This window comes from Martes martes, assembly GCF_963455335.1.
Source record: "Martes martes genome assembly, chromosome: 2".
Lineage (NCBI taxonomy): Eukaryota > Metazoa > Chordata > Mammalia > Carnivora > Mustelidae > Martes > Martes martes.
The window spans coordinates 140,723,970-140,741,438 of record NC_137889.1 but is presented as its reverse complement, the minus strand read 5'-3'; the positions used below and the strand labels follow the sequence as shown (position 1 = coordinate 140,741,438).

General features: G+C 43.1%; 1 protein-coding gene across 3 annotated transcripts in view; it reads right to left on the bottom strand.

The window, feature by feature from the left end:
* ADD1 (adducin 1) overlaps window positions 1–17,469 on the bottom strand; it is an 88,838-nt gene that overhangs the window by 32,613 nt on the left and 38,756 nt on the right. For all 3 annotated transcript variants that reach the window (XM_080796563.1, XM_080796561.1, XM_080796562.1), the window contains exons 2-3: window positions 13,538–13,752; window positions 8,183–8,345 (exon numbers count right to left, since the gene is read on the bottom strand). In XM_080796563.1, the coding sequence (XP_080652689.1) occupies window positions 8,183–8,345; window positions 13,538–13,732 (358 nt within the window). In that variant the 5' untranslated portion in view covers window positions 13,733–13,752. The remainder of the gene's footprint in view (window positions 1–8,182; window positions 8,346–13,537; window positions 13,753–17,469) is intronic.

The window sequence follows — 17,469 nt, the reverse complement described above, 5'->3', positions numbered from 1 at the left end:
AGCAGAAGTCACCAGTAAGAAGCAATACAGAAGGGACATCACTACATACCCTACTGACATTAAAAGAATAACAGGATAATATGAACAACTATACCAGCACATGTTTTAATATACATGAAACAGACAAAATCCTAGAAAGACATAAGCTACCAAAGCTCACTCCAGAAGAAACAGACATGCTGAATAGCCCTGTTTCCATTAAGCTGAATTTGCAGTTAAAAACGTTTCCATAAAGAAAACTCCCAGGCCAGGGGAGCTCCAGGGGGCTCAGTGGGTTAAGCATCCACTCTTGATTTCAGCTGGAGTTGTGGTCTCAGGGTTGTGGGATCAAACCCTACATGGGCTCTGTGCCCAGGGCAGGGTCTCCTTGTTATTCTTTCCCTCCTCCTTGCCATAACCCTCAGCCCCTCCCTCCTCTTGTAGGAGCTCCCTTCCTCTAAAATAAATAAATGAATAACATCTTTTTAAAAAGGAAGGAAGAAAGAAAACTCCAGGCTCAGATGACACCACTGTGAATTCTACCATGTATTTAAGTAAAAAATACCAATTCCATAAAAACTCTTCTCAAAAGTTCTACACAAGTTCTTCCAGAAACACTTTCCAATTCACTCTATCAGGCCCAGCATCACCTTGATATCAAAACCATAAAAAGACACTGTGTTACATGAGAAAAAAGACAAATATCTCCCATGAACGTAGACTAAAAGTTACTTAACAAAATTTCAGCAAATAGTCCAGCAATAAACAGACAGACTAACACATCATGATGGGGGCAAAAGGGGATCATCTCAGGCATACAAAATTGCTTCAGCATTCAAGAAAGCAATAGACAGGGGCATCTGGGTGGCTCAGTGGGTTAAGCCTCTGCCTTCAGCTCAGGTCATGATATCAGGAACCTGAGATTGAGCCCCACATCGGGCTCTCCACTCAGCAGGGAGCCTGCTTTCCCCTCTCTCTCTGTCTGCGTCTCTGCCTACTTGTGATCTCTCTGTCAAATAAATAAATAAAATCTTTTTTTTAAAAAGCAAGAAATATAATACACTATATTGAACTAAAGAAGAAAAACCATGAGATCATTTTAACAGATACAAAAAGAGCATTTCACAAAATTCAACATCCATTTAGGATAAAAGCACTCCACAAATTAGGAATAGAAGTGTCCTCAACTTGATAAGGGACATCTACAAAAAAACCTACCAGAAACATCAAGCATAATGATGAAAGACTGAATGTTTCTCTCCCAAAAATCAGGAAGTATGCAAGGATGTATACTCTGGCATTCTTACTGAATACTGGAGATTCTCACCCATGCAATAAGGCAAGAAAAAGGAAAACAAACAAGCAAAAACATACATACAGGGAAGGAAGGGGGGAAAATAAGTATCTGCATGACTGCTCATTACATGTTGCTAAATTTGAATCTTTTCTTTAATTATAAACTATCTTAAGCATACAGAAGAACACAGAGAACAATACAAAAAAACCACCTAACTATTATCTTGATTTAACATAGGTCAACATTTACTTTAGATCTTTAATTCTTAAAAACTGTCTTTTAGAAGATTTTCAGAAGATGGTAGCAGTAAGTACAGTTTTTGAATCTTATTAAATCTCTATCCCGACTCTGCACAAAAAAATTAGCTACACAAACTAAGATAGCAAAGCCAAAACCTAAGGGTGATACCTATAACACTAGGTAATAACGTAGAATGATGAAACAGAAAATATAACTGGGTAGGGTTGACATACAGTGTAGGACATCATCATCTCTGAAGGAAGAAGCAGAAGGAACCATAGACCATTTGCCAAACTCCCAAAAGAACCACCAGGAACTCACTACAATAAGCCTAGAGGGCCAATTTGAGAACAGCAGCTGAGACCAAGAGTTCTGCACACTTAAATCCTTAAAAAAAATTTCCAGACTAGCCATTTAAAACTGATTTTCAGGACAAAGTCTCACACAAAGAAATTTGTGGTAATTAGAACCCAAACTGACTAACACAGAACTATAAAGAAAACAGAGGTGAAGAATCCAGATAAAAACGAGGAAGGAGAATAGAACCCAATCGCTTCAATAAACTGCCATATTTTTTGGCACTTCACAAAAACAACGAAGAGGGAGCTCTAGAGCCATGACATTAGAAAGCTTTTCTGGGGGCCCCTGGGTGGCTCAGTCGTTAAGCCTCTATCTTTGGCTCAGGTTGGGATGGAGCCCCACATCAGGCTCCCTGCTCAGCAGGAAGCCTCCTTCTCTCTCTCTCCCACTCCCCCTGCTTGTATTCCTTCTCTTGCTGTCTCTCTCTCTGTGTCAAATAAACAAAATCTTTAAAAAAAAAAAAAAAAGAAAAGAAAAGAAAAAGAAAAAAAAAGGTTTTCTGAACCAGAATCCTTCAAGAAAACTAATTTCATGTAAAAATGAAAAGAAAAGGGGGCGCCTGGTTGGCTCAGCTGGTTGTCTGATGGCTTGGGTCATGATCTCAGGGTCCTGGGACTGAACTACAGCACTGGGCTCTGCAGGCAATCTGCTTGTCCCTCTCCCTCTTGCTCTGTCCCTGCTTGTGCTCTCTAAAATAAATAAACAAAAATCTTAAAAAAAAAAAAATGAACAGAAAAATACCATGATCAAATACCATACAAGAATTCTATCAAGAAAAGAGAGCAGAATCACATCCCTACAGATAATGAAAACACACAAGAAAGACATGTCCAGGGACGCCTGGGTGGCTCAGTTGGCGGCTCAGTAAGCGGCTGCCTTCGGCTCAGGTCATGATCCCAGCGTCCTGGGATCGAGTCCCACATCGGGCTCCTTGCTCGGCGGGGAGCCTGCCTCTCCCTCTGCCTCTGCCTACCACTCTGTCTGCCTGTGCTCGCTCGCTCTCTCTCTAACAAATAAATAAATTAAAAAAAAAAAAAAAGAAAGACATGTCCACAAAACAGATGAAAACTATAACCTGTTATTTCATAACATGGTAAAGAAAGTATTAAAATAATAAAAGATACCAAAAAACACTTAATATAATCAGAAAAACTCAGAAATGAGGGCTAGAACATAAAAGGAATTAGATATAAATGAAAAAATAATTTTAAAAATACTAAACTCGGGGCGCCTGAGTGGCTCAGTGGGTTAAGCCTCTGCCTTCCGCTCAGGACATGATCTCAGGGTCCTGGGATCGAGCCCCGCATCGGGCTCTCTGCTCGGCGGGGAGTCTGCTTCCCCCTCTCTCTCTGCCTGCCTCTCTGCCTACTTGTGACCTCTGTCAAATAAATAAATAAAATCTTTAAAAAAAAATACTAAACTCAAAGTAGGAGAAAAGAATGTAAAGAGAATTTTTTTAAATCATAAAGAAATGAAGCAATAAATAGGTCTTCAGAACAAGTGACAGTCAAGGAAGACAAACTCCAACATGCACACAACAGCATCTGGGCAGTAGGAAACATAAAAGGAACAGGATAAACACTAAAAACCAATTCAATGTTCCTAGAATACAAAAGATCTGGAAGACCACATCGTCTGAGAAAATTAACCCAGGATGACCAATGCTAAGACATATGTTCTGGTAAAACTGCTCGTCTCTAAAGAAAAAAAGAGTACTCTGAACATCCAGCAAGAGAGACCAAGTCACTTAAATGGAAAGATTATCTTTAATTTTAACAGCAGTGCTTTGAGGCAGAAGAAAATTATTTAAGATTCATAAAATCGAAAATATGAGTCTAGGGTCTAACTAACCAAACCAAATTCATATTGCTATATAAAGGCCAGCATGCAAGAACTCGAAGTATTGTTTCCACAAGCATTTTCTGAGAAGGCTACTAGAGAAGGCACTTAAGACAGCCAAAATGACTAGGAGTACACGATACAAAGGCAGTGGTGAGCATTAAATATATATTTAATACAGAATTAAGTTACTAATTATAATACTAAATGAGTGTTGTAAGAGGAAGATGATAATCATGTCATGCTTATATGCTGACAACACAGAATGCAACTATTTTCAATCATGAAGAGGGAACATAATATTGGTAGAGTATCGCTACTGTGTTTGATACATGGGAAAAACAAATGAGTGATCATGTAATATTCTGGTTTTGTTATTCCTGTTGTCCTTAAAAACCAGAATTTTTGTTGTGGAAGAGAGGAAAATAAGGGTTAGAGGAGATCAGGTAAAAACCCCTTAGTACTGAATTTTAAATAGAATTATGAGTATAATTCCACTATATACTTAAAATTCCAACGTTCAACACTATGCCATATAATTCACAAGGTAATAATATATTTCCTACCTCTATCCACTAAAAAGGCCTAGAAAGAATGACTAACCCAGCTCACTGCTACTGTACCCAGCAATGTACCCACTGCTATAGTACCTAGACTAATTTCCATTTCCCACAAAAAGAAATAAAGATTTCTTTTTGAAATGGCCAATTCCAGACCTGGGGCAGGAAATACACTCAGGGAGCCTAGAACATCTCCTTGTGGGGGATGGCCTGGAAAGTCAAAGACTACTAGGCTCAGGGGTCAACCTGAAGGGACTTCCACCAGTCAGAAAGGTTAACTGCAATGTTCTGAAACTCATTAAATATACTGAAATCTACGAAATAATACCAAAATATAACAGTTGGTCATCTTAGAAACAATGACAGGAAACCAACTTATTTTGAAAAGGTTTACTTTTCCCATATAAACCATACCACTGGGTAACCAAAAAGGGTTGAGAGGAAGCTCCTTTTCTTGTGTGCAAGCCTGATTTTTTTTTAAAGATTTTATTTATTTGAGAAAGAGAGGGAAAGAGAGAGAGAGAGAGTGCATGCACAATAGCAGGGAAGGGGGGGCAGGTGCAAAGGTAGAGGGAGAAAGACTCAGGGAGCTCAGACAATGGACAACACAGAGGTCTATCCCAGGACCCTGGGATCATGACTTGAGCTGAAGGCAGACGCTTAACCAACTGAGCCATGCAGCTGCCCCAAGCCTGATTTCAATAGATGACAATGAGGAAACTGCTCCGCAACGTGTGAAACTCCAAACCAGAAACAGATCATCTACAAATAGTTTAGCAAGACATTCCCCTCAAGCATGCAATGACTGATGGGGAAGGGGGTGGCCCCTTCCCAGCCATGCCCCATTTCCAGGGAAGTTGCTCTTTACAGAAATAGTCTAGTTAATAAATACAAAGGAGGAATGATGACATTAAAACATCTGCATCTTGGAATCTTTATTAAATTAATGGACCTCCATCTTGAGAATCAATAGCTGCTAACAATGCAAAAAGGAACTGCCAGACTATGTACCCACTGACAGAACACAGAACCACCTACAGAGAGTAGGCTTTGCCAGAAAGCTGAATCCAAACACAGTCAAGCATCTAGATCCAACTACCAACTTGCTGTAAACTTGGAAAACCAAAGAACAAAGTTAGCAGTACCATGAAGATGGAATCAGTAAAATTCAGGCTGTAACAAATTCTGCAGGTCAACAAACCCATTTTATTTTTTTTAAGAGTTTATCTATTTATTTGTCATAGAAAGAGAGAGTATAATCAGGGGGAGCAGCAAGCAAAGGGAGAAGCAGGCTCCCCACTGAGCAAAGAGTCCCATGCAGGACTTGATCCCAGGACCCTAGGATTATGACCTGAGCCAAAGGCAGGAACTTAATGAACTGAGCCACCTAGGCGTCCCTCTTTATTTTTTTTAAAGACTCATTTATTTATTTGAGAGAGAGAGAGAGCAAGCACAAGCACGGGGATGGGCAGAGGGAGAGAGAGAGAGACCCAAGCAGTCTCCTAACTGAGCAAGGAGCCTGATGGCAGGCTCCATCTCACAATTCTGAGATCATGACCTAAGCTGGAATCAAGAGTTGGGTGCTCAACTGACCTCGCCACCCAGGCACCCTTCCTCCTTACACTTTGAGTTTAAAGAAAATGGTTTTGGGGAGCCTGGGTGGTTTGCTCAGTTGGGCGTCTGACTCTTGGTTTCGGCTCAGGTCATGATCTCCCAGTCATGAGACTCAGCCGTGCATCAGGCTCTGAGCTCAGCGAGTAGTCTGCTTGATATTCTCTCCCTCTCCCTTTCCCCCTTCCCAAAATGGGCACCCGCCCCTCTCTAAAAATAAACCTTAAAAAGAGAGAGAAAGGGGTAAATTGTAGCCTGAAAAAGGTTAAAGAAATAGTACTAAAAATAGACAAAAACTAAACCCTAGTATTTCAAGATGACCATTTGGGCAATGAAACCATGAAGAAGAGCAAGGCAGTGGTTACAAGTCAAGACAGAGGTTCCTGGGATCCCTGGCTGGCTCAGTTGGCGGAGAATGTAACTCTTGATATCCAGGTTGTGAGTTGGAACCCCACGTTGGGTGTAGCAAATACTTAAAAGTAAAATAAATAGATCTACATATTGAGCATCAATGGCTGCTAATAACACCTGGATGGCTCAGTCCGTTAAGCATCTGGCTTCAGCTCAGATGTTGAGCTCAGCATCTAGGGATTGAGCCCTGCACTGTTGGCCTCCCTGCTCAGTGGGGAGTCTGCTGGTCCCTCTGCCTCTCCCTCTGCTTGTGCTCTCTCTATGAAATAAATTCTATTAAAAATTATTAAATAATTTTTTAAAACAAAATAAAACCTTTGAAAACGATGGCATTTCCTTCTCAGAGGATGATAGGGGAGAGGCAATCAATCAATACCCTTAATTTCTTTCTTAACCCAGGCGGGAGCAGTAAAGGTATGACACCTGAATGCCACTTGTAAGCTGTATACCATTTGTTCTACGACATCTATACATAGCTTACAACAAAGGTTGTACTACTCTGTTTTTAAATTTGTACTCTTAAGAAACAATACTATTAGATATAATAAAAATTAATTAGATTTCTTTTTTTTTTTTTATTTTACAGACAGAGATCACAAGTAGGCAGAAAGGCAGGCAGAGACAGAAAGAGGGGAAGCGGGCTCCCTGCCGAGTAGAGAGCCTGACACAGGGGTCGATCCCAGGACCCTGGGATGATGACCTGAGCCGAAGGCAGAGGCTTTAACCCGCTAAGACACCCAGGCACCCCAGATTTCTTTCTCTTTTTTGGTGTGGCATTATTGCAACAAAATCTCCTTTTCTCTAATTATAAGACAATATGTAAGTAAATACATTACATCACCCTTTATCTAATACATATGAGACAGCACTAGAATCCATGAAGAATCCTGTGAAAACAAGAAAATCTGACTACGGTTTGACTTCAGAGTAAAACCTTAGCTAGTAAATGTCCATCACTCGCTGGACATTAACAATGCATCACTCTGGTGGGTGTCGGTCAACTTCTGAGAATACCATGGAACTGACAGGTAAGTAGCCAACGCCTGGTGACCGAACAGAAAGCACTGGTGCATGCTGGCCCATCAGAAGCTGACTAGCCAACTACAGCTGTCAGGCATCGGTCCAGCATGCAGCACACAGGTCAGAGCGGCTGACGCTCATGCTGCCCTGGGTTCACCCTGTCACGTTAACGTTTACAAGTTCAACAGCCACAGCAACGCTCCTCCACCTCTGCATGCTAACCATTCTTTGCTCACGGTCACCCATCCAATATTTCCCCACCCACTTGCTTTTGGAACGTCTGTCTCTCACCCATTTACAAGCAGCAGTAAGGAGTGGTGGATAAAAAATGCTGGCCTGGCTGAAATAAGTTCAGGCAAACTGATGTGCTCCTCCGTAAGCACTGTTTCTGAGTAATTTTAGTTCACAAAGGGTCTGTGAAGCCACACAAGAAGTCCATCAGCCTGAGAAAGAACAGTCCTATTGGCTCATAAAAAAGGGAGCCATCTAGGGATGCCTGGGGTGGTTCAGTCGTTAAGTGTCTGCCTTCGGGTCAGGTCATGGTCCCAGGATCCTGCAATGGAGCCCCGCATAGGGCTCCCTGCTCAGCAGAGATCCTGCTTCTCCCTCTCCCTCCCTCCCTCTGTGCGTACACAGTCTCTCTCAAATAAGTAAAATCTTTAAGAAAAAATAAAAATAAATTTTAAAAAAGGGAGCGCTCTACCTCAAGACATTTTCAGACTTACAGCCTTTCACTAACTAAAACATTAATTTTCAAAAAACTCAATTCTGTGTATCACAATGTACACCAATCTACTTCCCATAAGAACAGGAAATGTAGCCTACAAAATGACCGAATGGGTATGAAGAGTCAGGAACTACTCACTCATGTTCAAGGCCGCCATCCCCCCTTGCGGAGCTGCGGGATAGACATTCGGTACGTTCGCAGTCATGAAATCTGCAATCTGCTGTAGCGCCAACAGGCCTGTGGGGTTCTTCCCCTTCTTAAATTGTTCCTGTATCATTGATTCCAACTCTTCACAGAAAGCCTAGTAAAAGGCAAATGAGAACACTGAGACACTATCTTTCTTCCATGCCTTGGGAAGGCAGAGGTAACTAACACACAGACTACCTTTTTGTTTGTTTCCATCCAGGGCTAGAAAAGTAAATGGATATTCTCATATATTACTACTTGAAGCATCAATTGCTACATTATTTCTAGAAAGTAATGTAAATAATACAAAAGCTTAAAAATCTTAACATTCTATCACTAACAATTTTTTTGAAAGAAATAATAAGGGATATACTCAAAGATGAATTCATATCGATTTTAGTTCCAGCAGGACTGACAAAAGGGAAGCAGGTAACAGTCGACATATGAAACAGTAGAAACATGATTACACACACGGGTCCACCTTACAATGGACATGGTCCATCTATGCACACAGTCAACACGAAAGGCTGAGAAAAATTAAATGACATAAAATTGCTCTTCATGGGGCGCCTGCGTGGCTCAGTGGGTTAAAGCCTCTGCTTCGGCTCAGGTCATGGTCCCAGGGTCCTGGGATCGAGCCCCGCATCTGGCTCTCTGCTCAGCGGGGAGCCTGCAACCTCCTCTCTCTCTGCCTGCTTCTCTGCCTACTTGTGATTTCTGTCTGTCAAATAAATAAATAAAATCTTTTAAAAAAAATTGCTCTTCATATATTTTTGATTGTGAAATGGTTGTAAAGCAACAGAATCTGTGTGTGTGTTTTTTTTTAAGATTTTATTTATTTATTTGACAGACAGAGATCACAAGTAGGCAGAGAGGCAGGCAGAGAGAGGGGGAAGCAGGGTCTCCACGAAGCAGAAAGCCCAATGCAGGGCTTGATCCCAGGACTCCGGGATCATGACCCAAGCCGAAGGCAGAGGCTTTAACCCACTGAGCCACCCAGGCGCCCCAGAATCCGTGTTTTGTAAGAGTGAATACATATCTAAACATAGAACACTAAATACATCCAAATGTTTACTATAATCATCTTAGTGATGGAATTATTAGCAATTTTCATGTTCTACTTTCTGCTTCTCAGTATTTTCTTCAAAATAGTTTTTTCTCAAAATAGATTCTCTTAATCACTTTTTAAAAGTTGAAAAAGAAATCCTAAAACATTCATCCTTTATCAAATAATCCTAAATTTTTAAAAAAGATCCTCAACTAGGTAAAAGGATTAAGTTGGGTTGATGGTGACTTTAATATAAAGTCACTACTTCAACAATGCAGGTTAATTTATAGCTTTGTTTTCCCAAACCGTGTTGAAATAATTTTTCACATATCCTACAAAGAAATATCTTATCAGAGGTGCCTGGATTAAGTGCCTGCCTTTGGCTGGGTCCTGGGTCATGATCCCAGGACCCTGGGATCGAGCCCCGCATAAGGTGCTCTGCTCAGTGGGAAGCCTGCTTCTCCCTCTCCCACTCCCCCTGCTTGTGTTCCCTCTCTTGCTGTGTCTCAAATAAATAAATAAAATCTTTAAAAAAAAAAAAAAAGAAGTATCTTATCAAATAAATACTAGTTAAAATGAAAATGTGAGCTTGGGATGCCTAGATGGCTCAGTCAGTCAAGCGCCTGCCTTCAGCTCGGGTCATGGTCCTGGGATCGAGTCCCATGTCAGGCTCCTTGCTCAGCAGGGAATCTGCTTCTCACTCTGCCTGCTCTGCTTGCCACTCCCCCTGCTTATGCTCTCTCTCACTGACAAATAAATTTTTTAAAATCTTAAAAAAAATAGAAAGAAAAGAAAATATGAGCTCACTGAATGAACACCCACATCTGATTACAAACACGCCAAGGGTTTCTGGATGATTCCATATTCAACTTCTAGTTTTTCATTGCTTGAATGAAAAGCTGAAAAGACATAATTCCCAGGGACAGTCCAAGTATAGCTATCAGTAGCTTGCAGGAAGCAAGCAATACATGTATTATACTTAATACAATGGTATAAAAGAATATAAGGAACCAAGAGTGGCTAGAGGAACCCTTATTTACCATATGACAAATGATGTCATAGATTATATTCTGTGGGAGTCAAGGAAGGAGGGGAAAGCTGACAGGGGCTTTGACTGAAAAGAAGAAATCAATAAACAAAACACAGTTATTCAGCCATCTTTGGTATCAACGGCAAAGGCAACGATCTAGACAGATATGCAGACACAGGATAAAGGGATACAGACAGATGCAGAAGCCTCACTAAAGGTCACAGAGTATGCTGGGCACAGAGGACAACAGTTGCATAAAACAAGCTCCCTGCCCTCACGGGCCCTCAATCTGAAAAATCAAACCCTCTCTTTCCACCGTTTTCAAATCCACAGATGTATCTATGGGAAGCTCAGTTCAACACGCATGTATAATGTATGTACACAACACCACAACTCAGCCCACGTACACAGTGCAACACATGTTAAGTCCCAGGTGCTGTTCTAGGCACTGAAGATATACAGCTAGAAAAAATGGTCCTTGCCATTAAGGAACCTAAAGCTTAGCATACAACACACAAAAAGAAAACCACAGTGTAAGAAGCCCTCAGTATCCACAGCCGCCCTGATGCCCTACGTGCGGTAAGGAGCTGAGTGCAGCAGAGGCCAGTGAGGGCCTGGAGCCACCAAGCCAGATCCCAGAGTCTACTCCAGCCAGCACTCACGGCCAGTGACCTTGTGTGCTTCCTTGGTCCTAAATACTGGTGGTTCAACATCCACACCTCAGTGAACTGCCTGCCTCTCCTCTAGTGACCCTGTCCTCCAATCACCCCGGCCTCCCATGTGCATGATCATGTCCTAGATGTGCTCTTTCCTAGTAACTGTGCCCCAAGTATGGGTTCCCCTCCTAGCTTCCAACTCACCCTTTCTTCAACTCCATCGTGACCCTAACACTGGTCCACCATCCCTTACCTTCCCTGTGTCCTGACCTCCCTCACCCAGCTTAGAGCCTTGGTTTAACATTATAATCATTCTCTTGCTCACACCTGCACTCTCTACCATTTCAACTGGGAATACTCCAACCCTGGTTAAATTCAACCCTTCACTCTGTCTACTCAGGCTGCTGAAAGTGGCTGGAGCGGGGGGATCATGCTGCATCGTCCCACTATAAATTCATGACCCTAACCTGAATGTGCCCTTCACACTAACCCAAGGACAGCCCATCCCCTCACCCACTCTCACACCTCCCTGGGCCCGTTCTCAGCAGGTGACTCCACTGATGATTCCCTGAGAGAAGAGGATCAGCCTGAAGAAAACTCTCCAGCTCCCTCTGGGATCTATGCAACCATCAGCATCTGTGCCCACGGGGTGGGCTTTCCCACTCCTTGAACTGGCTCAACTCCCGTGCTCCTAAAACCAAGAATCCAGAACCAGGACATCCCTGGGAACCAATCCCAGGCTTTCTGGTCTTTCAGCTTACGTCCTTTCTCTGTTCTGGGGTCCCACACTGCATTCAGATTGTCACAGTTGATGCTGACTATGTCTGTCCTCGACAACCTGTGGATGGGGGCCTGCACAGCACCTGCACACAGTCGGTGCCATAAGTCAACTTTCTGCACTCTGCCCCCAGTGATGCTTCCTTCATTTCTTGTGGCTTTTACATAGGAAACTGCTCAAGCCTAAAATCTAAATGTTCTCTGATTCATTTTTTCCTCTACCTCTTCCTCATCATCCATCAGCAAGTTCTATTGAACCTACCCTCAAAATAAAACTCAAAAATTACTGCCACCTCCTGCTTGGAAGATGGCTTTTTCTCTTGCCCCATACAACATTTTTTCTTTTTCTTTTTTTTTTTTTAAGTAGGCTAGACACCCAAAGTGGGGCTTGAACTCACGACCCTGAGATTAAAAGTCACATGCTCTACAGACCGAGCCAGCCAGGCGCTCTTAACAATACTCCTTCTATACCAAACCTTCAAAAATGAAATCACACCAGGGGCTCCTGGGTGATTCAGTCAGTTAAACAGCTGACTCTTGATTTCAGCTCAGGTCATGATCTCAGGGTGGTGAGACTAAGCCCAAGTTCAGCTTAAGTTCTCTTGCTCACGCTCCCCTCCCCCGCAACCCTCTGCTTGCACGAATTCTTTCTCTAAGAATATATTAAACTAGCACCATTCCTGCCTGCAGCCCTCTGATGACTCTATTACACTCTGAACGCGAACTCCTAACCCGAGCCTACAGAGCCTTCCAGGACCTGCCCCCTCCCTGTCGCCTACTGTGCTCAGACCACACTGGTGCCTCCGACTCTCCAAGCCCATCCAGCTCATCCCTCAGCTAGGGATTTCACTTGCTGCCCCTCAACTGGAACACTGCTCCCCCCATCCCTACAGGGCTGGCTCCTTCCGCTCCCTTCCTCAGAGAGGCCTGTGTGAACCACCACTCAGTCCAATCACCCCACTGCTTCCTGTGCTGCACTTCTGTTTGCTGTTTCTTGTTCACTTCCTTCCAGGAGGGTGTGAGGTCAGAAACTTGACCCAGCAGGTGCTCACACAGGTATTATACTCATGTCCAAACTCACCAAGCTGTACACTTAAGATCTGCATAAATACCTCTAAATTATACCTCCACAATATGTGAAGACTAATCATAACCAAACAAACAAAATCTCTTAGAGCATATATTTGTCCTGTTCACTGCTAACTCTCCAGGTTCCTTGAGCAGCATGTAAAAGACAAACATTAAAAAAAATTCCATGAGTATCTCCCTAATAACACTCCGAAGCTTTAAGGGAACAAGATCAGAAGGGGAAAAAAAATTAAGCACACACAAGGGCAGCAGCAGCAACACAAGGAAGTGATGGAGACAGAACTCCTTTACGTAAGGACGTGAACAGAACACAGAGGGCATGCTTGTGGCTTAAAGGGCTGGTGTCACTAGAGGAAAAACCAGTCAATGATGAGGTCCTATTGAGGCCTACCAAGTGCCCAGTACCAGGGGAGGGGGCCTGGAGGTAACAGTAATTTTTAAACAGTTTGAAAATAAAGAGACTCTCTGTAGAAGTAGGGAGAGAATAAAAAGGAGAAGCCAGCACCTCCTCTCCTTTATGACAATGAAGATCTTTCATTTATTCTGCCTGACAACTTGAACTGAACGGAATTCTTTCCCCAGCCATGCACATACACACGAGGCACGGATTTCCTGGGTGGAAATGCAGACACTCTGGCATGCAGAACAGAGCTAAGAGCTGAAGCCTCAGAGAAGGAAGAAGACCCTTGTGCAGCAAGAAGGCTTACAGGACTCTGCAGGATCATGGACACCCTCTTCTTCTGCTCCATCATGTTGAAGTCCTGGCGAAGGTCTGGTGCCATGTTCCTCTCTCGCAGGTACTCCGGGTTGTTCTCATCCACCCTATCAAAGTACCGCTCCTTGTGTGGGGCAGTGGTCGGGGGTGGTGAGGTCACCACCGCGGCACGAGAGTCCCCATTCATGGCACAATCTTTCTTGGTTCCTACAGAATCAACATAAAAGAAAGTCTTGTGTTTGAATCAATGTCCAACAGCATTTCATCACAAGCACATCAGCCTGGCAAACACAGCCTTCAGTGTGAGAACGTCAGGAGTGACTGAGTCAGAGCCATCATGTGCGAGGTATCTTTGTGGCCTCGGAGGCACACACCAGCCATCTTCCACCCTTCTATGGACCAATGGCATTTTTTGTCCTCGCCATTGTTCTTTGGCAGACAACAGGAAAACAAGCTCACAAAGCTATTGTCAAATTGAAAAAGAATTAGATACTGAATTTTTAAAAAAGAGTTTACTTATTTATTTGTCAGAGCAAGAGAGAGAGCACAAGCAGGGGAGCAGCCAGCCGAGGGAGAAGGAGAAGCAAACTCCCCACCGAACAGGGAGCCTGATGCAGGACTTGATCTCAGGATCCTGGGATCATGACCTGAGCTGAAGGCAGACACCTAACCAACTGAGCCACGTAGGCACCCCTAGATACTGAATTTTGACAAGATTAAGTCATGATCCTGTCCCATATAGAAAGGACCTACCAGGAGAAGCACAGTTCATTTCCGGATAAATCTGATTTATGATATTTTCCCAAAAATGTGTCAGTAGTGATTTTGCAAAGGATTCTCCAAACGGATCAATAAGAAAGGAGTTACTCACACATCTATATTCATGCAAACGGGAAATGCTCCTCATCAGATCACCTTTTCACAAAAGACAGGAGGTAATGAAAACATCAACATGCCCTATTCTGTGACTAAAAGACGCCCAAATGACTCAAATATTAAAGTCTATTATTATGGCTACTTATTTACACTCTTTTTAATCCCAATCTTTTATTTGAAATGATGTTCAAATACTAAATTATATTCATCTTTAACTACTAAATCACTAAAGAGCACCCTTTACTAAGCATAGAAATAGTTTCATTTCTATTGTTGACAACTAAGTGTTTACTGAGCATCTATTACATCTCACCACTATGCTAGGTACAAAAAGCAACCGGACACTGTGCTCACATTGGGGAAGCTGGGCTCCCAGACTCATGAGAAGGGAAGAGGGATTGGTTCAGAAGTCATCAGCACAGAGACAGCGGAGAGGAGAGAAACTGGCTAGTGGAATGCAGAGTGGGAAGGAGCAGAACTAGCACCTGTGCAAGTCCCTAGCACTTGGCAGTATACAAAGAGACAATTTTGAATCAATTAAGAACAAGAAGGAAAGGATGAAGAAACAATGTGAGACTCAGGAGCCACAGGCAGAGTTTTGATGGTGAGGGGACAACAGATCCTCAGGCCACACAGGATGAACAAGGAAGAGATTTTAAAGAGTCGATTAAAGGAGCTATTCAAATGCAATCTGTGTCCCTTCCTTACACGGCATACAAATATTGATTCCAAATAGAGCACAGGCCTAAATGGAACAGCAAAATCTATCAAATTCTCAGAAGAAAACACAGGAGTAAATCTATGAGACTTCAGGTCAGGCACAGTTTCATATGACATCAAAAGGACAAGCAACAGGAAGAAAAAAAGAGATAAATTGGACTTCCTTAAAAGTGTGTTTCAAAGGACACATGAATAAAAAGACAGCTACAGAATGGGAGGAGTATTTGAAAATCATGTATTTTTGAAGAGATCTACACCCAGAATATATAAAGAACACTTACAACTTAATCATTCACAATCACAATTTTTTAAAAAAGCCTGGGGACGCCTGGGTGGCTCAGTGGGTTAAATAAAGCCTCTGCCTCCGCCTCAGGTCATGATCCCAGGGTCTTGGGATCAAGCCCCACATCAGGCTCTCTGCTCAGTGGGGAGCCTGCTTCCTCCTCCTCTCTCTCTCTCTCTCTCTCTGCCTGCCTCTCTGCCTACTTGTGATCTGTCTGTCAAATAAATAAATAATTTAAAAAGGGGAAAAAAAAGTCTGAAAACCATCCCACGGCCTACAAGAACCGAGCAGCTGACATTGCCCACATCCCTGACACACAGAATCATGAGACGTGAATAAGAAGATAATGACTTGGGCACCTGGGTGGCTCAGTGGGTTAAGCTGCTGCCTCTGGCTCAGGTCATGATCTCAGGGTCCTGGGATCAAGTCCCGCATCTGGCTCTCTGCTCAGCAGCGAACCTGCTTCCCTCTCTCTCTCTCTGCCTGCCTCTCTGTCTACTTGTGATCTCTCTCTGTCAAATAAATAAATAAAATCTTTAAAAAAAAAAAAAAAAGAAGAAGAAAATAATGACTTGGGGGGCGCCTGGGTGGCTCAGTGGGTTAAAGCCTCTGCCTCCGGCTCGGGTCGTGATCTCAGGGTCCTGGGATTGAGCCCCGCCATCGGGCTCTCTGCTCAGCGGGAAGCCTGCTTCCTCCTCTCTCTCTGCCTGCCTCTCTGCCTACTTGTGATCTCTGCCTGTTAAATAAGTAAATAAAATCTTAAGAAAATAAAAAAATAAAAAAGAAGATAATCACTTGGGACGCCTGGGTGGCTCAGTCAGTTGGGCCGCTGCCTTCGGCTCGGGTCACGATCCCAGGGTCCTGGGGTCAAGTCCCGCATCGGTCTCCTTGCTTGGCGGGGAGCCTGCTTCTCTCTCTGCCTCTGCCTGCCTGTGCGCTTGTGCGCACGCTCTCTCTCTCTCTCTCTCTCTCTCTCTGACAAATAAATAAATAAAAATCTTAAAAAAAAAAAAAAAAGAAGAAGATGATGATGATGATAATGACTTGAAGCTGGGAAGTACCAGCAGGCTTGCTGTGCTGCCACAGAGCATAGACACAATGGTGGGGAGGGGAGGAAAGTCCACTGGCTCTCACTCATACTCGTGCTCGTGCTCTCGCTTCCCTGTGTATGGATACACTGGTGTTTTCCTCACTTCACGGAGGACAGAACTCAGGTCACTCGGCTAGGAAGCAGCAGGGCTAGGATTCAAACTGCAGGCCACCTGGCAGGTTCTTAACCTCTAAGCCACACTGTAAATAGTGAGGAGGACAGGGGGCCGGGAGGAAGCTGCAGTGCAGGGGTACAATGGCCCCAAATGATGAGAAGGGAGGAAATCAAGGGCCTGAGATTCTGCATCTCTCAGGCGCTCCCAAGTCATACCAGTGTCACTGAACTTGGACCACAACGGGAACGCAAGGCTTTAAAGAAGAGTTCATTTAAAAAATATCTTATGGTACCAACAGCCAAAGAATCAGTTGGAGGAAAACCCCCCTTCTTTTTAAGACAGATCAATCTGGATATTGCTCTTCTGAAACCTAAGGATATGACAGAACTAACAGTATGCTTAAAGTGACACTATTTTAAGGACTCAAAGTATGAAAACAATTAGGGACTAAAAGTCAACACAGAATAAATAAACCAAGGACCTGAATGTAGTCTTTAAAACTTACTCTTCTCTAAATGTATCCTCTAAATTTGCAGTTGAATTTGTTCACTTTAACCTAGTTTGTTCTAAAAGAATGATGCAAAGAACAAAACAAAGATTGTCTGACATTTCTTCATCAGATGGAAATGAAGCTGAACATCGTGAGCCAATAACACAAAGACTCTACTTGAGTGTTTCAGAAACAAGTAAAGGAGAAGAACATGCAACACTGTTATTTCTCTATCACTAAACGAGGCCAATCTGAAGCCATTCTCACCAGAGAGTATGGACCCGGGAACACTGCAGAGGCAGCTCTACAGCCACTTCTTGTCCCAGAGCTGACACACGAAGTCTTTGAAA